Here is a 26,465-nt window from a genome sequence, read left to right as displayed (position 1 = left end):
GCAAGCATTGATTGTTTTTATTGTTGAAAGCAGAATTGTTCTCTTGGCAACACACATCCAGAAAGAGAGCCCAGTGAGGGACTCAGCAGGTGATGCTGTTGAAGTTTGACCTTACGGTTTGGAAGGATAAAAGGAAAAGCCAAAAAAAAGCACTAATTGAACAGAGGGTTATTATGAAATGGTTACTATTCTATACTATTAAATGCTTTGGGAGAAAAGACATTTGGTTATTTTTAAGTGCATTTAGGAATTCAGAATATCAGCCGGCTGAGCTCCCAAGTACAGGTCCTCAGGGGATTCAATTTAATGAATATTTAAGAACAACCTGTTGTTAACATATTACAATTAGCACAGGTAAATGGAGGATTCAAATGTGCTTCTGGCAAATAATCTGTTCTCACTTTTACACCTTAATCATTTTTACTCATACGTTGATGTTTCCTCTGAGGTTGTTTTGCTGGGAAGAAAGGATCCACTTAGCAAAGTGAGATGATATGGCAGAAGAGAGCTTGAGATTTGGATCAAATATGACTGGGTGGAATATTGGCTGTGTTCATTACTACAGTTGTGTGGTCCTCAGGAAATTGCTGAAATCCCCTGAATCTGTTTCCTCCTCTGTAAAATGGGGATTATAACACCTGTTTCAGAATGGTTGTTCAGCTGATTCAACCAGATCATGTTAAAAGGGCTGCTGCATGGCTCAATAAACTTTAGCTTCTTTCCCTGAAAGTTAAGCTTTTCTTCCCTGTTCATCTAAAAAATCAAGCAATGAATTACTGAAACCTTTTCATAGGGAAGAGCAGGCAGTGTTTTGGGTTCTTTACCTACATTTTGCACATACATTCGACTTTATCCAAAGAACGCTTTGAGTTGCTGCAACTACCTTCACACTGAGAAAACAAAGGTGAGGAGTAGGGTTAAAAGCAGGTTCATGTAGATTCAGCTGGAAAACCAGCTGCCATGGAAGCCTCAGGCATATCTAAATTTGTTCCTCCCTCTTTTTCTTCCTAACGCCTTAAGGTTTGTGGGCGGGATCATGTAGGATGACGACAGCCAAAGGGAACCATCCAAGGCTCTGAGGTGGAGGGAGCTCTGCTTGTTTAAGGAACTGGAGCTTGGTGGGTGAGACAAACAGTGGCAGGAGGTGATGTCTGAGAAGTTGGCTAGGGGCCAGATTAGGCGGGGAATTGCAAGCTGGCATTATAAAGTTTGGATTTTAAGCGCAATGGAAAGCCACTGGAAGTCTTTAAACAGGGAAGTGACATGATTTATTATTTTAAATGTGCACTCTGACTTCTGTGGGAAGATTGGATTGTAGGGGCTAAGTATGGAAGCAAACAGATAAGTTAGAAGGTTGTTGCAGTGGTTTATTGAGTTTGGGCGCTTTAGGGTGCTGGAGAGAAATATTTTGAAGGTATAACTGACAGGCAGTCAAAGGTGAGGCTTAAATGAGATAACAAATGAAGTGCCAAGTGTGTAGTAGACATTTAACAACACAAGTTCCCTCTCTTTGTGCTACAACTATATCAACTAAGTGATGCTTTTCTCTGGAACTGGATCTAGGGAGATGATAAATTAATAACCACATTTTCTCAGCTATGGATTTGCTCTTTGGAGGTGGGCTGACTGGGAGATGGAGGTCAGCTTTTGCAGATCACAGCCTGTCAACTGGGAACACTTGTGAAAGGAAGAAATAATACAGAGAAGCAGGAAGCAGGAAAGGAGGGAAGAGCAGTATGGAAAAAAGACTGGGCTAGGTACGGCGGCTCATGCCTGTAATTCCAGCACTTTGGGAGGCCGAGACGGGCAGATCACAAGATCAGGAGTTCAAGACCACCCTGACCAACATGGTGAGACCCTGTCTCTACTAAGAAAACAAAAATTAGCTGGGCACGGTGGCGGGCACCTGTAATCCAAGCTATGCGGGAGGCTGAGGCAGGAGAAACACTTGAACCTGGGAGGCCGAGGTTGGAGTGAGCCAAGATGGCACCACAGCACTCCAGCCTGGGTGACAGTGCAAAACTCCATCTCAGAAAAAGACTGGAAGGAGCGATTCAGGGACCTTATCCCCCTCACACGGCATGTGTCAGGGGTGTGACTTGGCTTCTTCAGTGCCCCATTACTCAAACACCTAGCAGGAACATGCAGATGGACAGGTGCAGAGGTCGCGGGGAGTACTTTTGGGCTGCAAGCCCATGGCAGCATCTTGGGGTGAGTGCTTATAACTCTTGAAGCCCCAGTGGGTGTGTGTTGCAGTGTGCTCTTTCAGCTTTGCTGTCTGCAGGTGGCTTGTGTTAATCAGCGCAGTTAGACCCTCTGCCTTATTGCAAGAGCAGAGGGCTTTCCGTCTCCTGAGTTCTTGCCCCGTGCACCAGAAAAATTCGATCACAGGTGGGCTTGGAGCATGAGTGCAAGGTTTTGTTGAGTGGTGGAGGTGGTGCTCAGCAAGATGGATGGGGGGCCAGAAGGGGCATGGAGTGGGAAGGTGGTCTTCCCTTGGAGTCGGGCTACCCGGTGGCAGACTCTCCTCTGACTGCCCCTGGCTGAACTCCCCTCAGAGTCTACATCGTTCCGCCATTGCTGGTCTGCTGGTGTCTGCTGGTGTGTTCCTCTGCTCCTCTTGACGTCCAGCCTCTTGTGTGTACGCCCGCTAAGGTCTCTTGGATTAATATGGGCACAGGATAGGGGGCGTGGCAGGCCAGAGTGGTCTTGGAAAATGCAACATTTGGGCACAAAAGCAAGAGTGCCTGTTCTCACTTAGGTCCATGGGCACAGGCCAGAGGGTGGAGCCCTTGCCAGGGACCCCACTCTTCTCTACCCAGGGTTTCCCTGCCCTACTTTCGTATCACTGAGAAATGTGAGGACATTGTTGTGTGTGGAAGGTGCTGGCATAACAGCTGGATTTGCATCCTTCAAAGTGACAGTATAGGTATAACAGGGCAGTCTGCTATGATGAGAACTAAAAAAATCGGGAGGCCATATCATCTGAATTCCTCATTTTAGGAAACTGAGCTCTAGAGAGGAAAAGTGACTTGGGCAAAGCCATGCAAATAATGGCAGAGGCAGGGCTGGTAGCAAACTATAGTAGGAAGAGATTGAGTCTCAAAGTAAGAGACTGGGAGTGCAGTCATTTATTCAGCAAACATGTACCCAGTTCCTGTTCCATGTCACACCCAAGTCTAGGCACGGGGAACACAGAGTTAAATAAATCAGACAAAGCTTCTGCCCGCATGGAGCTTACGTTCTCATTCCTCCTCTTATAGCCACTCTACCACGGCAGTCCACCTAGTTTGCCTTCATGAATCAATTTCCTCTTCTCTAAAAAGGGAGTAGTAATACCTCTTTAATTTTAATTAATTTATGTATTCATTCTACAAATATTCATCAAGTATATATGATGTGCCAGGCACAGTGCAAGGTGCTGGTGACCCGAAAGGAAGCAAGGTAGAACCAGCCCCTGCTTTCAGATATGACAAATTAGAGGCAAGATGGTTGTCATCTTAAATGTCCATCAAAATCACCAGAAGCCCGTAGGTGGTCACTGCTGCCCTGGCCCCATGCCCGGAGCTGTCAATTCCACTGCTCTAGGGTGGGGCAAGGCATCACTACTTTCACAAACCTTCCAGGTGGTTCTTATAGGGGTGGGGTGAAAAAGTGCCCGAGAGGCAAAGATAAAGGGTCTTGCAGGTGGTGGCTCTGCAGGTAGAGGGTGCAGCCTATCAGACCTGGGCTCTTAGGGCTGGGAAATGCTTCCCAGAGGAAGTGACTCATCAGGTGAGACCATGAGTAGGATTAGTCCAGGAACAAGAAGTGGGAGCAGTTTCTTGGAAGGCCAGAGCCCCCAGAGGTTGCTCTGAGGGTAAAAGGGGTAACAGAGGTGGACCACAGTCCATAGACAAGAACTATGTCATTGTTCCTTTGCCTGTTTCTCTCACTTTGTTCTTTCCAACCCCACTCCATTCCTGTTATGTTCTTTCTCCTACAATACACTATACTGACAGCACAACAGCTGATTCTCCAGCTTCTAATAATTATCTGACAGAGCTTCCTCCTGTCATCCATCTCATGTCCACTGCTTCTCTGCAAGGCAGGAGCAAGCCTCTGGCTCCCTTCCCACAGCTCCCAGCTCAATTGCCTCCCTACAGCAGAGGGAAATGCTCTCTTTGCTACATGATTTGATCAGTGTATTCCCCCCAACCCTCCACCTTCAGGTGCACAAAGACAAAATGCATTCTTTTCAGATATTTGATTTGTTTGCAAGTAAGTGCTCAGTACCCACCAGCTGATAACCACATTGGAGGTGTTTGACCAATAGTCATTTAGTGTTACCATAAATCTATATCTTGATGAGAGATGCTTATTGTTAAAATAAATTAGATCAAAGTTTGGTATTTCCCAAGGGTGTAAGGAAATTCATGGATGTGTACCATATTCAGTAAGATATACGTCTATGCATGATGTCTGCCATGTCACTCTAAAACAAGAGGGAAATCTGACATGCTTTTATGTCCTAAAGAAGGAAGATAGTCACTGACTTGTTTAAGCCTCTTCTGAAATAACCCTCAGCAGACCCTGAGCATATTCTCAAGGCAAGGGGGTGGGGGAAACGGGATACACAAACAGTTTTGATCCTGTGCCGATGTCTGCTGACTTAAGCAGAGAGTACAACAAGCTTCAGGGTTAAGGAAAGGATGACAGGGAGGTTGAGAAAGAAAAATCAGTCTGCTGGAAATGTCATTGCCTTAAGCGAGGGTGGAGGAGAGTTGGAGAGTCCTCTTCTATGTATATTCTTCTAAATGCACTGTAAAATGTTTTGAAGGGATATTATTTTTCCTGCCTGTGAGGTTATCCCACCTCATCTCCTCCTCAACTCCTCTCTCCCCATTTTTCTCATTTTTGGTTCTTTTGATGTATAAGTGAGACCAGAAACAAAGGTTGTCATCTCATCCAGGCAGCCATTTGTCCATACTTGCCAGTAAACTGAATTTGCCAAGAGCTGCCACTCTGCGGTCTCTGGGAGAGGCAAGATGATAAACTTGTGCCTCTGATAAAGCCTGCAGCCTGGGATGATCTGGGCTGAGTGGGGAGGCTGAATCCATGGGAAACTGCATCCCTTGAGGAGACTCATCTGGACTCCTCTCTGCCTGGAGGCACTGACTTTGTAAGAAATGAAGGAATGGGGTCAGGGATGGGGAGCATCCACAACTCAGATGTTTGAAGAGCCAGAGCTGCAAACAAAATCTGGCTAGGAACAGTTTTCTTCTCCGACTGACCTCACTAGATGCCTCTTTCCAAAATTCCAAGCCCTCTTGGGGCACACAGGGTCTTTCTGGAGGTTGGTGATGTCATGGAAAGGTCACTAGGTTTGGATCCAAACTGCCTAGTGTGAGTTTACTATGAGCTTCAATAATCTGATCAAGTTCCAACATTTCTCTGAGTTTCAGTTTCTTCTGTGAGATGGAAAACACCATCCCTTCTCAGGACTGTTAGGGACTTTAAATAAGGTCACATAGTTAATACAAATAAACCACCAGCACAGTGACTGGGAGACACAGAAGGACCTCAGCAAACTGAGTTTTCGCTCCTTTTTCCTTTGCTAAATGAAATCAAACCATTGCAAACCCCATTAGTGTATAAGAGGCATTCATTTGTCCATCCCTGAAGGTGTAAGCACAATGTAAAAAGGCTTCCCGAACTACTCAGGCGGAGCAGGATAGAGAGAGAGATGTTTTGCTGAGCTGATCATAAATCTGAATGGAGTAATTGTGTAAAGTATTCAAGAACAATTCAGTAAGAAGATGCCTCATCTGCCTTGATGGGCTTTTCAATTACTCATTTTTAGTACTGCATTATGCTGTTCTCTGGCAATAATTATTGAACATTTCAACTGTACTGCTATATAAAACTTAAAAGGCTGATTTATTTTCTAGGCATTAGACTACATAGAATAAAATTCTCCAATTACATGGTTCTGTTTTGTAAAATCTGTTTATCGGTGATTTTCTAGTATTGAGTTGAAACTGACACCAGGTCCTCATGTGAAAAACAAGGGGACAGTGTGTTAGGTCCAGCGGTTATTAGCTTTGGGGTCATGTAGGATATTAATACAGACCCCTTACGTGCTAGTCCCGGTTTCTGAATCTGTAAAATGGGGATAATTCCCATTTACAGGATTATTATTTGAAATAATGGATACAAAGTGTTAGCAAGAATGTAGACTCTGCACTAGGTTTGTTGACTCACTCCTGTAATCTCAGCTCTTTGGGAGGCTGAGGCAGGAGGATTGCTTGAACCCAGGAGTTTGAGACCAACCTGGTCAACATAGACCTCATCTCTACAAAATATAAAAACTAAAAACTATTACCTGGGCGTGGTGGCATGTGCCTGTGATCCTAGCTACTAGTAGAGAGGATCGCTTGAGTCCAGGAGTTCAAGGTTATAGTGAGCTATGATCTTACCACTTCACTGTGGCCTGGGCACAGAGTGAGACCCTGTCTCAAAAATAAATGACAGTTTTAAAAAGAATATAGGGTATGTACTTATTAAACTCTAGATATTCTGAGCTTTTCCCTGGCTTTTACATATAGCCAGTGAGAATCTTCCCACTTATTCAGTGTATATGCATCAATCACCCACAAGGCTTTAGGCACTCAAGATGCTACCAGGGTCCATTCTCTGATTGTCACTTCAGTAACTCAAAGAAAGTCACGGTCATCAAGCATCTAGCAGCTCCAGGTCCCCTTTCTGGGCTCGGTACACAGGAAATCTTTCATCATCGATGCGTAGCCATTTTTCACATAAGGATGTGTCCTCACAGAGAGTTGGTTGACTTTACTCAAGGTCATTCAGTAGCTGAGGCAGAAATCAGACCTGGGTCTGCTGGCTCCAAAGTCCACATGTTCTCTCCCCATTACGCCATGCTACCTCTCAGGATTCCAGGAGGCACATTTCACCTGGTTTGAAGGATAATTTCTCCTCCTCTTCCTGGTTTTTCTAGAGGAGATAACTTTTTTCTTATTGAGGATTACCTACTCCTGGTAAATTACCACTTCCTCTAAGTCTGTGTCTACTTTTCTCAGCATCTTCCAATTCTCACATGGAAGATAAGGCTTTCTATTTTAACTGAGGACTACACCATGATTCAGGCAGTGACCCCTACACACACACACACACACCCACAGGTGTGTGTGTGTGTGCCCAGCTCTACTGGACTGGAGCCTGTCCATTGTATTTGAGGCTCCCAAGCCAAACTGGATTTAGGTGCAGGCTAGCTGGGCTGGTGCCCTGGATACCAGTCTGTAAAGTGCACTAAAATGCTGCTGGAAACGTAATGCAGTGGAGAAAATGGTCTTTACCAGAATGGTTGAGAGCAAGCAGGACATGAGAATGATAATAATAATATTTATCAATGCACAGTGGTTATAATATACACAGAGATAGTTTTGTTGATAAACTTTCTCCTTAGTTCAGCTAAAACCAGGCTCTTGTCACATGACCAGGAAAGATTAGGCTTGTGGACACACAGAATGATGAGGAAAACAGAATTTATTGGGTAAAAAGGAAAAAATAACTCTCAGAAAAGTGAGAGAGAGTCCTCCTAGCAGGTTTCCAGCTTCACACATTGAATCCCAGGTCACCACACAGGAACGGGAGAGGCCAGGCTCCTCCCCACTGAACTTCCTGAGGCTCTACCCCATCCTCCCAGTGCTCAGGTGGGCATTATTCAGAAAGAATCAGTCAGGAAAGGGTGGCTTCATCCAGGAAGAGTAGTCTGGTTTTTCAACCTTCAGGCTGTTTTAGGCTTAAAGATGGGGTTTTGCTGGGGACCCTTGGCTGCCTCCTGTCTCTATTGGTTTTGTGCCAGAAGCTTCTCTAACAACTTTGTATATGAATTCATATAAACACTTCTGGCCCATTGAAGTAGATGCTATTATCAGTCCCCATTTTACAGATAAGGAGAATCAGTTCAGAAAAGTTAAGGAACTTGCCAGAGTCACACCAGTAATAAATAGGCTGTTGGATTCTCCCAGGCCTTTGTATTGCCTCCTGGTAGGGGAAAAACCCCCAGGAGCACTTAAGTGACAAGAGCTGGTATCTCAGAGACCTTCCAGGCCTCTTAGTTGCTGGGTGAGGTATGCGGGTTTAGGGCAGCAGTTGAACTGCTCAGGGTAATAGAGTGTGCAGTGCTGAGCCAGCAGTCTGCCTGTCCTCCTTCTCCCACGCAGCACTCAGCCTCTCCTCCAAATGAATGTTGGGCAAATATTTAGAGAATATCGTTTTGAAAGGGGGCCAGGTTATTAGCCTGCCCAGGGGGCCTACGCGTCTTGGCCCAGCCTTGCTCCAAAGCCTGGCCTGCTGTTTTTGCTCCTAATATGTGAAACAACCCACATAGCGCGGAGGATTAATCTGCTTTTGGGGGAGAAATGCAATCTGGTGGTTCTCGGGACTAAACTTCTGTGGATTGGATGCCACATGCCCAGTGCCAGAGGGTCCGCCAATGGTGTTCGTGGCCACATCAGCTCCCCCACAATCCCACGTGCTTCTCAAGTCTGGGAAGTACAGGGTACACTCCCAGGAAGAGAAAATAAAGCAAGTGAGATTTTAAAAGATGAATAAGATGAAGGTAAGAATCCGTTTGAAGAGCTGCTAGTGCAAAAAGGGATGCTAGTTCAGAGAAATGCAAATCAAAACAACAATGAGGCACCACCTATGAGCAGTCAGAATGGCTATTGTTAAAAAGACAAAAAATGACAGATGCTGGCAAGGCTGCGGAGAAAAGGGAACACTTACACACTGTTGGTGGAAATGTAAGTTAGTTTGGCCCCTGTGGAAAGCAGTTTGGAGATTTCTCCAAGAACTAAAAACAGAACTACCATTTGATCCAGCAATCCCATTACTGGGTATATATGCAAAGGAAAATAAATTGTTCTACAAAAAAGACATGAGCATTCATATGTTCATTACAGTACTATTCACAATCTCAAAGACATGGAATCAACTTAGGTATTTGTCAGTGGTGAATTGGATAAAGAAAATTTGGTACATATACACCATGGAATACTACACAGCTATAAAAAGAATAAAGTCTGTCCTTTGCAGCAATATGGATGCAGCTGGAGGCCATCATCCGAAGCAAATTAACTCAGGACGAGAAAACCAATACCACATGTTCTCACTTGTAAGTGGGAGCAAAACATTGGATTCATATGGACATAAAGATGGAAACAATAGACACTAGGGGCTACTGGAGCAGGGAGAGATTGATGGGGAAACGTCTGAAAAACTATCTTTTGTGTACTGTGCTCACCACCTGGTTGATGGGATCATTCGTAACAAACCTGCACATGTACGCCCTGAAGTTGAAATTATATTTTTTTAAAAGGATGCTAGTAACTTGTGGAAGTTAGGCTGGAAGATGGGGGTATTTTTAGGGAAAAGGGACAGGATTTAAGCCTAAATCTTTACAGCTTAGAAGAGAGGCCACTGACAAAAAGTACACTGAATAACGCAGCCAATGCAGCCATTCAAATTATGTTTCTGATAAGTTCAGAAAAACCTGGAAAAATATTGAGGGTCCTAGGACAAATGGGAAAAAAAAAGACACATTTATATAAACAAAATCAGCACCACTATTAACAAATTTTAAAGAATACATGGAGAAAAGGCTAGAAGGAAACAAATCAAAATTATTTAAACAGTGGAGGATTTTTTTTTTCTTTACTTTTCCGTCCTGGTTAACTTTTCTATGATAAACGTTTTAAAGCAATAAGGGCAAAATCTTTACTTAATTTTAAAAAATCTATATTGAAAGCTCTTTCATAAAAGACAAAAGCAACTGTCTTTCCTTCCATGGCTTTCAGATTGAAAAAAAATACACATAGGAAACTACTAAGAGGTGATTTAATGACTCAGATTATTTTCTTTGGATTCTCTCTCAGGTTTCACTGAAATAGTTAGAAAGCCCTTCCTGGGCAGATTCAGCAATAATAAACTGCATTAATTTCACTTCCAGAAAAAACTTAAGATGTCAAATTTAGCTAAATGGGATCATAATAGCCCCAAATTATAAACAACAAAATGTTCAACACACTGAGGTTTGTTAGGTAAAATGTGGATCAAACATAAGATGAACTATTATGCTGCCATTAAAAATTTTATTGGGATTGTATGTTAAATGGAAGAGAAATATGTTCATGATATGTTGTGAAATGAAAAGACGAGTTATAACATAAGAAGTATACTTTAATCCTGTCTTTTAGAATTGCATTTTTGTATGTGTATGTATGCATAATCTAAAATGATATACACCAAAATATTAATAACTGTCTTAGGGTGGTAGAATGATCAGGAATGTTTGTTTCATATTTTTTGCTCCCTATGTTTTCTGATTTTCTACGATGAACAAATATCTATATGGAGTAATTATAAGCTTATTTCTGCTTCCCCTCTTAAGAGTGTCTTCCTCCCATGTTAGCCAGCCTGTGGTGTTAATGCTTCCCTTTGGGGATGTGGGCCACAACCGGTTAGGAGAGGGGTGCACGGCATACAAGGGGAACCATGACATACCGAGGGCCTGTTAACAGCTGCTGGCTGCTTCATCAATACTATCTCATCTGTTGTTTCTGTCCACCAAGCAAGATGGATATTGTCATCCTCATTTTGCAGATGGGAAAACAGATCTAGAGAAGTCAAGTAGCTTGGTGTGGTCAAAGTCATCTAATTAGAAAGTTGCAGAGCCATGATTTAGTCCAAATCTACCTGCCTCAAACATTCATCTACTTTTTACTCTACCACGCTACTGTTCACGATACCTCTAGAGAAGAAATATTTACAAGGTGCTATCATAGCACATATCTTCCCTCATTCCTCATCCTGGTCCCTAACTTCAGTGTCCCCTACACTCCCTGACTCAACAGTTCATATTTAGATGTCCCAGTGCCCTGTTCTTCAGACCCAGCCCACCTAGTACCCACATACCCAGACCAGAAGCTGCTGTTCTCAATTGAGGGTTATCACACCACTATCCCTGATAGGAATCCTTGGTCGTGGTGCCTAAGCATTGACCACTGAGTCCCCTGAGTTGTTCCCTTAATCACATCTCACATCCCCCACAGAAAATGTCCCTTCTTATCCCAAGGCCCAGTTTCTAAGACTAGCCTCTCCTGCTTGCTCTGCTTCAAGCCCATGTTCATGGGACCAGTTTCCTGCTATGGATGCTGTTCCAAGTTCCTGTTCTATTCTGACTTCTCCTTGATTCTCATGTGGGAACTAGAGCCCTGACCTGACCACTAGTCCTAACCTCTGTGTCTGGGGCTCTGCTTCCTGAAGACAAATGTCACAGATACCACTTACGTGGACTTTGGAATGGTATTCTCCTGGATGTCTCACTGCCATGGCCCACCCATGTGTTAGAACGCTTGCAACTTCATCTGGGACCTTGATGTTGTTCAGGTTCATCTCTTGAGGCTTGGTCTGTTGGACCAGAAAGTGTGAGGAGGTGACTTATCAAGGGAGACAATCCAGATCAGATCTGAGGAGGGGAGTCAAGATTAGATTTAGGGAAGAAGGGTTGTGTGTTCAGATCTGAAAAAGAAAAGCCCATAAATAGGCTGAGGGATGAGTAGGAACCCTCAGAGTAAAGATGGGTCCTGATATAGATTTCAAAATGGATATGGCATGTGATTTAGGACTGTGTTCACTGAAAAGTTTTAGAAGCCTAGAAAAATCATTCTATTAGCTTAAAATGCCCCTGATATTTGAAAAGGCATATTCATGACCAGATACCCAACCAGTTGCTTTAACTGTAGGCTAACAAGTATTGGGGAATCAAACCTTGTCTACCTGTCTAAACTTGATGAATATCTGGGTGGTCTCACCTGGCTGGATGGGAACCAGTCATAGATTAAGATTTGTCCCCCTCTTGCAGGGAGCCAAGCAGCTGCCTTACCAGCAAATCTCTCCCAAAGTGACTTTAAACTTAAGGAGGTTTATTTAAACCTATATATAAAATAGAAATGTTATCACTGGAATGTTGTAATTAGGTCCTTTAAAAATATTAAGCTGGGTGTGGTGGCATATACCTATCATCCAAGCTACTCAGGAGGCTGAAGCCAGAGGATTACTTGAGCCCAGGAGTTCACAGCCAGCCTGGGCAACACAGTAAGATCCCATTTATAAAAAGAAAAATTTATAACCTCTTCATCTAAAGTAATACATCATCACTGTTGAAAATTTAGAAAACACAAAAATTATACAGAGGAAATAAAAATCACCCATAATGTTATTACTAGACAACCACTCCATTGTAATATGTTTTAACTTTCTGTCTTAGGTAAAAAGAAACCACAGATTGAAATGAATGACCGTCATTTAGTTGGTAGCTAACATGGTAGGATCCTGAGACCCACTCTAGATGACAATGAGTGTGGAGACATTTGGGATTGCGAAGAGGTTTGAGAGCAGGTTCTGATAGGCACAAGGCTTTTAGAAGAAGCTGATATTCTCTGAGAAGCAAACAATGTTTGGAGGATTCTCTGGATCCAGGGAAATAACTCCTTCTGTTCAATGCTTAATTACCATCTGGCAACTGAGGCTGTGGATAAACATCCGTGTTTACCTGAGGTAGCTTCTATGGATTGGAGAACATTCTTTTTTGTTTCAGTTCTGGGCCAAGGGTCTTAGTCTTATGTCCCTATGGGACCTTGGTCAGAGTTCACCTGAAAAGAGCATGAATTTCAGACAGCCCTGGATCTGAATCCAGACAGATCACTCTGAACTCCAGCTCCTCATCTGTAAAATCTTCTATTCCTATCAAAGGTCCAATGATATGACCACACTAAGTACCTGGCAGATAATAAATGTTAACTAAATATGAGTTTAACTCTTTTGGCTTTCCCAGTGTAGTCACCCAGAACCTTCCCAAGGATTTTAAAGACTTAGGATTAAAAATTCCTGCCAAAGTTCTCTGCGACCATGAGCAAACAGGGTCCTCACTGGACTCACTATTCTGCAAGTCCAAGAAAATCACATTATTTGGAAACCTACCCTCACATTAACAAAGCTGCAGAAGAGAGTCTAGAAACCTGTTAAGAAAATATGAAGCAAAAGTACTATTCACTTTTATCAAGTACTTGTGTGTATGTTGGAGTGGAGTGGGGTCTTTTGTTGTGGGTTGGTCCAGTGTATGTAGTTTCATGGGACTAGGATTGGCTAGAGAGAAATTTCCTGCCTGTCATTAAAGAAAATGGCACAATTAGGAGGGACTGTAGCATAGGGGAAAGAGCACGGACATTATGGCCAAGTAGGGCTGATCTCAAGTCCCAGCTCTGCCATTCTGGGACTTCAGACAGGTTGTTGAACCTGTCTGCATGACAGTAGTTTCCTAAGGGGTGGGTTTAATAATGCTTATTTTTCAGTGTTCGAGGGAATTGAAATAATATATGTAAAGGTCTTCATCAAGAGAAAATGCTCAAAAATGCTAACTATTATTATTATCAAAGCTATTAATAACCATCTAGGGAAACAGTCCAAATTCAGAATGAAGTCCAGGAAATTATCTAATTAAAGGAGCTGAGACACATGTTGTTGCCAAGTCATACAGACAGGAACCTCATAACCAAAGGGAGGAGGAAAGTACACTTAGTTCTTTTCTTTTTTTTTTTAAGACAGGGCCTCATGCCGTCACCCAGACTGGAGTGCAGTGGCACAATCACAGCTCACTCTAGCCTCAACTTCCTGAGTTTAAGCAGTCCTTCTACCTCAGCCTCCCAAGTACCTGAGACTACAAGTGTGCACTATCACAGCTTGCTAACTTTTTATTTTTTTATAGAGATGGGGCCTCACTATGTTACCCAGGCTGATCTTGAACTCCTAAGCTCAAGCGGTCCTCCTGCCTTGGCCTCCCAAAGTGCTGGGGTTACAGGCGTGAGCCACCATACCCAACCTACTACACTTCATTCTTACAGTGCACACTTACATGTACCAGCTACCTTGCAAAGTGATGATGAAATGATGACTATTTTTAAAAAGGCTTTGGAAATAGGAATTGACCAGGCTTTGGCAGGAGAAGACACATGACCAGTGTAGACAGTGCAGGAAGCAAAGAGGGAGATGGCACAATGTGAGGCTAGAGGCAGGAACTAGCCTCTGTGTAGGATTTCAGTCTTGATTCTAAAAGCAATGAAAAACTGTTGAAATATTCTGAGGAAGGAGATATTATATTGTAATGATATTTGTGCTTTTAAAAGGCCACTGTGGCTTGTAGTATAGGTAACAAATTGGAGAAAGATGAGGGAGTATATAAAGATAGTTAGAATGATTTTACATTAGTTCAGAGAACAAATGATGTAGCTTAGCCCAGGGTAATAGTAAGAATGGTGGTAGACGTTCAGGAGATATTTGGAAGGTAAAATGGACAATATTTAAATATGGAAGATGAAGGCAAGGAAGAGCCAAGGGTGACCTCCAGTGTTTCCGACTTGCACAATTGGAGTAGGACCAGGTTGGGGGAAGATGGTTAATGGTTAGGTTAGTTATTAACAGGGTAGATTTGAGATGTTTCTGATATATCCCAAGGTAAGTGCAAGTAAAAGATAAAGTTGGAGATACATGGACTCAGAGAAGCAGCCAACACTAGAAATATAAACTAATGAATCATCTATACAGAGGTAGTAATTAAAGCCATGAGTTGGATGAGATCACCTACAGAGAAAGAATCAAGTCAGAACAGGAGAGGGTTTACAACTGAGCGTTGAGCAATTTCAGATTTAAAGGCCAGTAGTGGAAGATGAGCAGCCAAAGAAAGTAGAGAGAGTGGATGGGGGAAGTTAGGGGAGGGCACCAAGAAGGAGCTATGGCACAGAAGGCAAGGGAGGAGAGCCAGTTGAGAAGAAGGACTATATAGGATCCATTGGATTAAGCATTGCAGAAGCTTAGCTAGAGTTATTTTTGTAGTGCAATGTGGCCTGAAAATACACAGAACTGGGTTGAGGAATAAGTGGGAGGTGAAGTGAAGACAGTAAGTATAGGTACCTTTTTCAAGTAATTTGATTGTGATGAAGAGAGAGAGATAAGACCATAACTAGAGGGGGATGAAGGGTAAAGTAAGGTCTCAGCTTTTTAATGGGAGAGATTTGAAAGTGCTTAAAAGACGAATGAGAACAATTCAGTTGGAGCATAAACTGAATCTGGAGAAGAATAAGGAGATAATTGTTAGAGTTGGGAAGAAGGGATGGGACCAAGACAGTGCAGTATTACTAAAAAAAAAAAAAAAAAAAAAAAAAAGGCTAACAGAGCAGTGGAATGTAATAGAAAGCCCAGAAATAGACCCACCCAAATATAGTCAACTGATCTTTGACAAAGGAGCAAAGGTAATATAATAGAGCAAAGAGAGTCTTTTCAACAAATGGTGCTGAAACAACTGCATATCCACGTGTAGGAAAAAAAAGAGAATCTAGACACAGACCTTACCCCCCTCACAAAAATTAACTCAAAATGGATTACAGACCTAAGTGTAAATGCAGAACTATAAATGCAGAACTATAAAACTCCTAGAAGACAACACAGAAGAAAACCTAGATGACATTGGATATGGCAGTGATTTTTTTAAGTACAACACCAAAAGCATTATCCATGAAAGAAATAATTGATAAGTTGGACTTCATTAAAATTTAAAACTTTTGCTCTGTGAAAGACACTGTCAAGAGAATGAGAAGACAAGCCACAGATTTGAAGAAAGTATTTGCAAAACACAAGTCTGATAAAGAACTGCTATCCAAAATATGCAAAAAAACTCTTAAAACTCAACATTAAGGGCCAGGTGTAGTGGCTCATGCCTGTAATTCTAGCACTTTGGGAGGCCAAGGCAGGCAGATCACTTGAGGTCAGGAGTTCAAGACCATCCTGGCCAACATGGTAAAATCCTGTCTCTACTAAAAATACAAAAATTAGCCGGGTGTAGTGGCACACGCCTGTAGTCCCAGCTACTTGGGAGGCTGAGGCAGGAGAATGGCTTGAATCCGGGAGGTGGCGGTTGCAGTGAGCTGAGATTGTGCCACTGCACTCTAGCCTGGGCGACAGAGCGAGACTCTGTCTCAAAATAAATAAATAAATAAATAAAATAAAAAATATCTGGGTGTGGCAGCTCACGCCTTTAATCCTAGCACTTTGGGAGGCCAGGGTGGGTAGACCACTTGAGGTCAGGAGGTCAGGAGTTCAAAACCAGCCTGGCCAACATGGTGAAACCCCATCTCTACTAAAAATACAAACAAATGAGACGTGGTGGCAGGCACCTGTAATCCCAGCTACTTGAAAGGCTAAGGCAGGAGAATTGCTTGAACCCGGGAGGTAGAGGTTGTAGTGAGCTGAGATGGTGCCACTGCACTCCAGCCTGGACAATAGAATGAGACTTCATCTCAAAAAAAAAAAAACAAAAAACAAAACCTCAACATTAAGAAAGTGAACAACCCAAATAAAAAATGGTAAAAGACCCAAACAGAAACCTCACCGAAGAAAATATACAGACAGCAAGTAAGCATATAAAAATATGTTCAACATCATACCTCATTAGGGTGTTACAAATTAAAACAATAATGAGATACCACTATACATCTATTAGAATGGCCAAAATCCAACTCAGTGACAACACCAAATCCTGTGGAGGATGTGGAACAACAGGAACTCTAATTGTTGCTGGTGGAAATGCAAAATGGTAAAGCTACTTTGGAAGACAGTTTGGCAGTTAAGTCTAAATATACTGCTACCATATGATCCAGCAATTGTGCTCCTTGGTATTTACCCAAATGAACTAAAAATTTTATGTCCACACAAAAACTTGCACATGGATGTTTATAGCAGCTTTATTCATAATTGCCAAAACTCAGAAGTAACCAAGATATCCTTCCGTAGGTGAGTGGATAAACTGTGGTACTTTCAGACAATCAGATGTTATTCAGTGCTAAAAAAGAAATGAGCTATTAAGTCATGAAAACACAGAGAGGAAACTTAAATGCATATTACTAAGTGAAAGAAGCCAATCTGGAAAAGCTACATACATACGGTATGATTCCAATTCTATAACATTCAGGAAAAGGCAAAACTGTGGAGATAGAAAAGATTAGTAGTTGGGAAGAACAAGGGATGAATAAGAAGAGCACAGAGGATTTCTGGGCCAGTGGAACTATTTTGTATGATACTACAATGGTGGATACATCTCATTATACTTTGTCAAAACCCATAAAATGTACAATACCAGGAGAGCAGCATAATGTAAATTGTGGACTTTGAGGGATAATGATATGTTAATATAGGCTCATTGATTGTAACAAATGTATCATTCTGATATAGGATGTTGATAGTGAGGAAGAGAGAGTGTGTGTGTGTGTGTGTGTGTAGGGGTGAAGGCACAGGGAATATGTGAGATAACCCTGTACTTTCCACTCCATTTTGCTGTGAACCTAAAACTGCTCTAAGAAAATAAAATGTATTAATGTTTTTTTTAAAAAAATGAAGTTAGATCCCTACTCTATCATACTAAAAAAATAAATAAATAAAACAAACTCCAAATGGATGGAAGACCTAAATGTGAAAGGGAAAAGTATAAAGCTAATGAAAGAAAATATTGAAGAATACCTATATGATCTCAGTTTCTTTAGGCAAGATCATAAAAGTGCTAGCCATAGGAGATAAGTTGATGAATTTGACTAGATGAAAGTTATTTCTGTTAAATGAGGAATTCCAAAGGTAACAGTAACCTTTGGGTGCCAGAAAGGAAGAGATAGGTATAAATAATGAGGTATTCATATCTAGAAAATCCCCAAAACAACAAGAAAAAGATAATAAAATCCACTGGCAAATATTTTGAGTAGACAATTTGCAGAAAGGCAGACCTGATAAATTTGTGAAGATGATCAAATATGCTAATATTGAGATACTACATTATAAGCATCAGACTGGAAACAATTAGAAAGTCCGGTAATAACAAGTACTGGTGAGGATATGGGGGAAATTAGGAACATTAGTACATAGCTGATAGAATAAAAGGTATAGCTATTCTACAGTACTTAGTGAAATTAATATGACTATACCCACAACTTAGCAATCCTACTACATTGTCAGTCTTGCTGAGAAACTGATCACAAATACAGCAGCATGAGGTTCTTCATTACATCAATATTTGTGGAGACAAGGAACTAGAAGTCAGCTAAGTGCCTCTCACTGGAAGAATGGTTACGTAAAATGTGATCTATGCATACAATGGAATACTAGGCAACAGTCATAAACAAATTACATTTACATGTAGTAACACTGACATAGCTCAAAAAAGCATAAAGTTGAATGAAAGAACCATTAAAACACAAAACAATTCTAAGTAATACACACATACTGAGAACAACACACATTAAATACTTAGGAGTGAGTGCTAAGTAGAGGAGGAAAAAAGTAAGATAAAGAGTATAAAGATAAAAAGTAATAGAAAATGGTCTTTGCTTTGTCCAGTGATAAAATTACATGATAAGCTATGGAGTTTGAGTGACTTCATTCCTTTTGTCTGTTGTCCTAAAAAGGAATTTTTTAAAGTAAAATAAATACAATATAGATATAATAATTTAATAAGATTGTGTTTTGAAGATTAATTCAGATAAAGCACTTAATGCCTAACACATATTAAACACTCAATTAATATTATCTATTAATGCTATCAACACTATTCATGGTCCAGCTACTACCAATCCATTGGAGTTGGCACTTAAAACCAATTGGATTTAGATTATTTTCCCCCAAAAGATCCTTTCAGGTCTAATATACTACAGTTCTGCAAGAGGGATAGGCAAGTACCACAGGAGGCCCAGAAGCAACAGGCAGGAGAAAAGCTGGAACATCCTTGGGGAATGGGAAAGGCTACCATCTTGTTTGTAGCATCATAGGAAACTTTGATGGTTAATTTGGGAGAATACTGATTAGTAAATATAATGCACAGATTAAAGAAGTAGGAACTGCACTAGTAAAAAGTGCTATGAAGCTGGGAGACTTTATATACTTTGCTATACTTCCTCTAAAAGGGTGTTTTAACATTTTAAGTTACAAAATTGTAGCTGGGTTACAAAGTTTTGCTATATAGTGTTTGATTTGGCGTACCCCTTCCCCATCCTCCTCCTTCCCCAAAGTGGGACACAGGTTGTTCTACTGAAATAAGCAAGATCATCACCTAGTGGTTAATTCCTCAAAGTGCTGACACAAGATTTGGTCCCAGAGAGCAAAGATGTGCCCAATCCATGTCCTCATACAATGTTAATTCATTCAACAAGCATTGACTGGGACTTTATGCCAAGCACTATTCTGGTGCCTGAGGATACAGAGTTGCTAACACAAAATGACAAGTTTAAAAATAAAATTAAGGAAGTACCAACTTAGAAGCTTAAGCGTCCTCTCAAAATGATGTTGCATGTATTTATTTCCCACTGGTTTTCCATAGATCATAGACGAAGAAGAAACACAATTTATGAGCAATTGCCCTGTTGCAGTCACTGAAAGCACTCCACGGAGGAGGACGCGGATCCAGGTGTTTTGGATAGCGCCACCAGCAGGAACAGGCTGCGTGATTCTGAAGTAAGTAAACATGGAATCCTTCCCTGCAGTTTATCAAAGACTTTGTGGTGTGATTGCAGGAAAAAAAAAAGTTCGTTACTGAGGATCAGAAAGTTGCATCATCTCTCTGCCCTCCCTTATCTGAATTCTCAATAGCACCATAGACTATCATTGGCTCCATAAAGATTCATTTGCTGGAATCTATGTTCATCAAATAGGATGATTCTCCTGGCCACCCTGTCCTACTAGAGATAATTATATTAGGGCTGGCTAAGAAAAATTACAAACCAGGTGAAGATAATCTTTTGACTTTTTCCACCTGGAATTTGACACTTTTTTTCTTTTCTCAGAGCATACAGCACCTAGAATCCTTAAACTATACTTAGGCTGCCCTGAGACCCACATGTGACCTCCATTAGCCCTGAGCTCTGCTTTATGATGCTACGTTCTTCCTTGCCCATCAAAATGGCCCTCTGGTGCCACTTCCTATCTTGCTTCTTGACCCTCCTTTCAGTGAATTATAATAGGTGATAAAAGGTATTAACCAGCCCAAACAGTTTTCCTCTGAAAGGTAGTGTTGTCTCAACCTGTTATCTCCAAACTTATGTGCCACAAAATGATGGTTTGGGAAATGGAAATAGATGGGCAGGAAAACAATTTCCGTGGTCAAATGTTTGCAGAATGCTATGTACTAAATACCCTTCTTACAGATTCACAACACTAGCATAATGAAGGTTTTGCAAAGTCCTGGCAAAAAATAAAAATCTGCTTAATTCGGTTTCACCCAGTATTTTCCAAACTTACTTGATTGTAAAGCTCCTTTTTTATGGTGACATCTATTAACATTCACAGTTTGGTGAAACACAGCCATAATTTATTTTAAATAGGTTTGAAGTCCTATATGGAATGATGCTTAGAATGTTAGGATTTCATACCCGCAAATTAGTCATGGATAGATGAACATGGTTCCAGTCCTAGCATCCAAGAAGTCACTGTTTTTTTCAATGGAAGTAGGCACTGAGACCTTCCCAACAGTCTCTTTTTTAAATCCTCGAAGGTCTTATTTATGTATTTGGTTCATTTGTCAAATACAGTCATTTTGACACACTTACAACTGTGGTTAACTCCAGCTCACCCCTGAGGAGATAGTGATAAGAAAGCCCACCTAGGCACTGCAGTCCCTGTAGTTCCTAGACTTCCATTGTGCTTGGCGTATGGGAAAAACCCCACAGAGTCTCTGAAGCATCTGTCCATTGTTCAGACTCAGCCCTGTCGTTGTCTGGCCTCCCTTTGCTGCCATCTGTCTGGACATTATTTGTTTCTTTCTTAGTTTAATGCAAGCTGAGCATCCTTCCTCAGTTTCTTTGAGCAGTTTGGCTCTTGGAATTAATCTACACTGGTCATTAAGAAAAAATCAGTAGAATTTTAAAACATGAAATCGTGTCTATAAATGTCAATATATAACATGTCTATAGTATCTAGTTAAAATGTGGGAGATGACCTTGTAGAAATGAACAAAGACCCCTGAAATGAGAACAGAGACTGTGTGTTCAGAGCCTGTGTTATACAACTGTGTGTTGTATAACAAGGGAGTCAGCTGCCATTACTAGCATTTGGCGAAGTCTCAAAGGCAGGCAGAGGACTGGGAAAGCCTTCTAGTGAAAACAAGAGAAGACTGATTGGAGGTTCCTTGGCATGAGGAAGCTGGAGGCAGGCTAACTACAAGTGGAGCATCTTATGCGATTGGTTTGGAGGGCATATTTGGCTTTCTCTGGTTAGTTCTGAGTTGAAAGTGGGGGAGGTGGTGAGGGCAAAAAATAGAGCGGTTGACAGTTCCTTGGACAGATCCTGATATTCTGTGTCGATTGCTGGGGCCCAGAGACTGGAGGTCAGAGTATTATGGTCATTGGGATAAATGGCCTTGCTATTGTCTGTTAGTATATTCACTCTTAGCCCAGAGACTGGGTTCCCAGCTTGGCCCTCAGTGCCCATCCCACTACCCATGACAGCCCAGTGGCTCCACAGAGCCTGGAGCTCTAAAGAAAATGGGTTGAAAATGTCAGATCTATGTGAAGAGTCTTCCTGCTCTAAAAGCTCTTATCCCTCTGGCCCAGATCTCTAGTTTTCTTTGATTTGTTGTTCTTTTTTTTTTTTTTTTTTTGAGGCGGAGTCTCGCTCTGTCGCCCCGACTGGAGTGCAGTGGCCGGATCTCAGCTCACTGCAAGCTCTGCCTTCCGGGTTTACGCCATTCTCCTGCCTCAGCCTCCCAAGTAGCTGGGACCACAGGCGCCCGCCACCTCGCCCGGCTAGTTTTTGTATTTTTAGTAGAGACGGGGTTTCACCGTGTTAGCCAGGATGGTCTCGATCTCCTGACCTCGTGATCCACCCGTCTCGGCCTCCCAAAGTGCTGGGATTACAGACTTGAGCCACTGCGCCCGGCCTGATTTGTTGTTCTTACAACCCAGAAGCATTAGATCTTTTTGGTGGAAGCCAGAAGGGCATCTATTGTTTACCCATTAACAATGTATATGTACATATGTTTATCCATTAACAACATGTATGGCTTGTTCATTCACTCATTCTTCCAACAAATGCAACTGAGCTTCTATTAGCCCAGGCATCCAGGATATACACAATGGAGGTATGTTCTTGACCCTGGAGGTTCTTACAAGTCAGATAAGGGAGAGAGAAAAAGTCAACCAATGCTTTCTGTGTACCAAGAACTCAGTGCACAGCTAGCAGGCTTTGTCTAATTTGATCTTCACAGAAAACTACTCCCATTTTACAGAGGAGGAGACAGGCCCTGGGGAAATTAGGCAAGTTTTTTGAAGTCATGAATCCATTTAACATTAAACTCCATGTTCTGCCTTTCTTTTATTTATTTTTTCTCTGAAGGAGTCCTATATAAGCTAACTATTTATTAAAGAAATAGTAATTGTATGGGTAGGACATAAATGCATTCACATTGTAAAATTTCAAACAATACAAAAAGTAGTGAAATACAGAATAAAGAAAAAGTTAAAAATCCACGGCATCTTAGCTGGGCTCCATGCCTGTAATCCCAGCACTTTGAGAGGCTGAGGCAAACAGATCACTTGAGGTAAGGAGTTCGAGACCAGCCTGGCCAACATGGCAAAACCCCATCTTTACAAAAAGTACAAAAATTAGCTGGGCATGGTGGTGCGCACCTGTAGTCCCAGATACTCAGGAGGCTGAGGCAGGAGAATAACTTGAATCTGAGAGGTGGCAGTTACAGTGAGCTGGGATTGTGCCACTGCACTCCAGTCTAGGTGACAGAGTGAAACTCCATCTCAAATAAATAAACAAACAAATAAATAAATAAAATCCATGGCATCTCTCTCAATTCCAGTTTTCTACACAAAGGTAACAATAGAATCAATTTGGTTTGTATGCTTTAGACTTATCTCTGCTTTTACATTTACGAAGGTAATCATAAAAGTACATAGTTTCATTCCTGTGGGAATTTAAGGTTAAACAAATGGTATCATGTTATGCATAATGCCCTGAATTTGAATGGTTTTTCGCTAAATAAGATATATTAGAGATATGTCTGGGTGAGTACATACAAAGCTACCTCCTTTTGTTTTTTAACTGCTGCATGTCTATGGTGTGGATGTTAATGATTCCAAAATTAATGGACATTTGGATTGTTTCTGGTGTCTTACTGTGACAAATAATGCTATGATGAATATCCTGATACTTGCCTATTGAGCAAATTTCCAAGTTTTTATCCACAGTAGATGCCAAGAAATGGGATCATAAGGGATGCACATTTGTAATTTTGTTAGATGCTGCCAGATTTTTCTCCAGAAAGCTTGCCAACTTAAACACTCTCCCTGACAGTGAACAAGAGAGCCTAAATCTTTACTTGCTCAATGGCACTTGGTATTATCAATCTTTAAGATTCATAAAGATTGTGTGAATGGCCCATTCATATTCTTGTCCATTTTTTAATAATCTGTCTTTTAAAAATTGATTTATATGGCCGGGCATGGTGGCTTTTGCCTGTAATCCCAGCACTTTGGGAGGGTGAGTAGGGGGCAGATCACCTGAGGTCAGGAGTTCGAGACCAGCCTAACCAACATGGTGAAACCCCATCTCTTCTAAAAATACAAAAATTAGCCAGGTATGGTGGCAGGCGCCTGTAATCCCAGCTACTCAGGAGGCCGAGGCAGGAGAATCGCTTGAACCCAGGAGACGGAGGTTGCACTGAGCTGAGCTGATATCCTGACACTGCCATTCAGTCTGGGGGACAGAGTGAGACTCCATCTAAAAAATAATAATAATAAAAATTGAATTATATATATAATTTTGTTTTAATATATACAAATATTATATTTAAAATATAGCTTATAAAAAGTTTTTATAAATGTAAATATATCTTATATACTTACATATATAAAATAATTTGATTTATTTAGAATATATTTATGTTTAAAAATGATCTTTAGGTAGTACAGATAATGACACTTCATTGTAAATTTCAAATATTTCTCTCCACCTTTCTTTTAACTCTGCTTATGGGTGTCTAATTAGTCAAAAGTTTGAAATTTTAAGTAATCAAATGTATCCATCCTTTCCTTTATGAATTTTGATTTTGTCTTGTTCAAAAATAATTTTCCTATGCCTAAGGCTATAAATATATTCCCATATTTTATAGATTTTAAGTAAGTGTAGGTCTTTAATCTTCCTGGAATTTAATGTTGTGAATGATATGATATTAATAAGCCACCACAGAAAATAGGTGGCATGCTCAAAAGGAGGTGCCAGAAGAAAGTTTAGTAAGGGTCCGTTTACAATGGTGGGGGCAAAATAACAGTGAAGGAGGGCTATACAATCCAGGCCTGAAGAAGCAAAAGGAAAAGGCAGAGAGGATGGGGTAGAGAGGACCACCCCTTTACAGGAGCTAAGACCTTTGCTTAAGGGAAGCAACTAGCCTCAGGTACCCCAACCCTACTCCTTTCTCTAATTCCTTGTGGGCTCTCCCTTTGGTGTGGCTCCAACTACAGGAACATAGAGCCCATATATATAATCTTTACGGAGTATTCTCAGTCTTTAACTAGGGGGCAGAAGAATAGAGCAAGTATCTAGAGGAAGAAATCAAAGATACCCACCACAGATGGGAAATTGAAATCTACCTATTTTTCCCCAGATGGGTAATTGTCCCCCATCCGCTTATCAAATAGTTTATTCTTTCCTTGGTGGGCTGAGATGCTACTTCATTAAATGCAAAATTTTTATACAGGTCTGGTCTGTTCTGTTGATCTATTTATATATTCTTCCATGAAACCCACACCATTTTATAGTATAAAATGGTTTGAAATGGTTATGTTTTGATGGCAAGTCATCGCTCATTAATCTTCTCGTTCAAACTGTTCCTGGTCATCCAAGCAGATTTCTAATTCCTGACAAATCTTAGAATAAGTTTGTTGTGTTTGATAAAAAATCGTTTTGGGATTTCGAATGGCCTTGCACTGAAATAATAGTTTCTCAGAATACATAAGATGCATTCACAGTCAAAAACATGGAATGTTCCATATTTATTTTGGTCTTTTGTATCCTTCTTAAAATTTTGTAATTTTCCTTCATTTAGATTGCATATTCTTCAGAGGCTTTTTCCTCACATAGGTAATTTATAGTTTTATTTCTTTTGTGAATGGAATCTTTGTCTTGTGCTTTCTAATCATTGATCCCTTGTGTTTAGAAAAGCTATCGATTTTTGTACCTTAAGTTTGAATTTGGATACTGCTGCACTGTCTTGGTAGTTCTAACGGCTTATTCTTTCATTCTTTTGGGATTGTTGATGTAAATGATCATATCTTAAAATAATGAATATATATATGTATATACACACATATATACATATACCTTTTGTTTCTTTCTTATATTTTAGTTTATTATCTAGCACCTCTAGTACAGTATTACATAGTAGTATTCATGCTTATTCCAGATTTTAGTGGGAACACTATTTTACTTTTAATTATAATATTCAGTATTACAGGTTTCAAATCGGTGCCTTTAATCAAGTTGAGGAAGACCCTTTATTTAGCTGAGAAACTTCCCTTCTTTAATCAGGTTGAAGGTGCTATTTGGGAAACCAACCAACCAGTATGCCATGGGCACCTACCATGCACCCAGCGTATAGCAGGCATTGAGGAAGATTCAGGATATAAACAATGATCCTGACTTTCAAAACGCTTTCAGTCTAGTTGTGATATAAATTAAAATATTTATGCAAAAGCTAGCAAACCCAAGACAGACATTAATGGGGGACAAATTAAACATGGTAAGAATTCAGAAAGGAGATGAATGAGGAATGGAAAAATCAGAGCCTCTTGGAAAGGTTAGCAGTTACATCTTGAAGACAGTGTTAGGGTTTGGATAAAAGGACAGAAGGGTAGAGGTTATTCTACGTAAAAGGGGTGGATAAAGTGAAAACTGAAGTGAGAGCAAACATGGCAGCCCTGGAAGACAGTAGACAAACTTTTCAAGATTAAAAAGCCTTTGGGGGCCGAAATTCATTGCTAAGTCATAGAGTCCCTCCAATACCAACAGGAAGAGATTGAACTTGATTCTAGCGGAGTTGAGGGAGCCATTAGTAGGTATTAAACAATGAACTGACATACTGGGAGGAATGTTCATTAAAAAGTTAGTAACGATGGGCCGGGTGTGGTGTTCATGCCCATAATCCCAGCATTTTGGGAGACTGAGGCAGGCAGATCACCCAAGGTCAGGAGTTCAAGACCAGCCTGGCCAACATGGTGAAACCCTGTCTCTACTACAAGTACAAAAGTAGCCAGGCATGGTGGTGCATGCCTGTGATCCCAGCCACTTGGAAGGCTGAGGCAGGAGGAATCGCT

General features: G+C 41.1%; 1 protein-coding gene across 1 annotated transcript in view; it reads left to right on the top strand.

Moving 5' to 3' along the window:
- Positions 1 to 26,465, top strand: part of SPON1 (spondin 1, extracellular matrix protein) — a 313,956-nt gene that overhangs the window by 63,986 nt on the left and 223,505 nt on the right. Inside the window, exon 3 of the mRNA XM_011954285.1 lies at positions 19,472 to 19,605. Coding sequence (XP_011809675.1) covers positions 19,472 to 19,605 — 134 coding nt within the window. The remainder of the gene's footprint in view (positions 1 to 19,471; positions 19,606 to 26,465) is intronic.

Source organism: Colobus angolensis, unplaced genomic scaffold (assembly GCF_000951035.1).
Source record: "Colobus angolensis palliatus isolate OR3802 unplaced genomic scaffold, Cang.pa_1.0 Scaffold380, whole genome shotgun sequence".
Taxonomy (NCBI): Eukaryota; Metazoa; Chordata; class Mammalia; order Primates; family Cercopithecidae; genus Colobus; species Colobus angolensis.
This window is presented reverse-complemented; position numbering and strand designations above follow the sequence as displayed.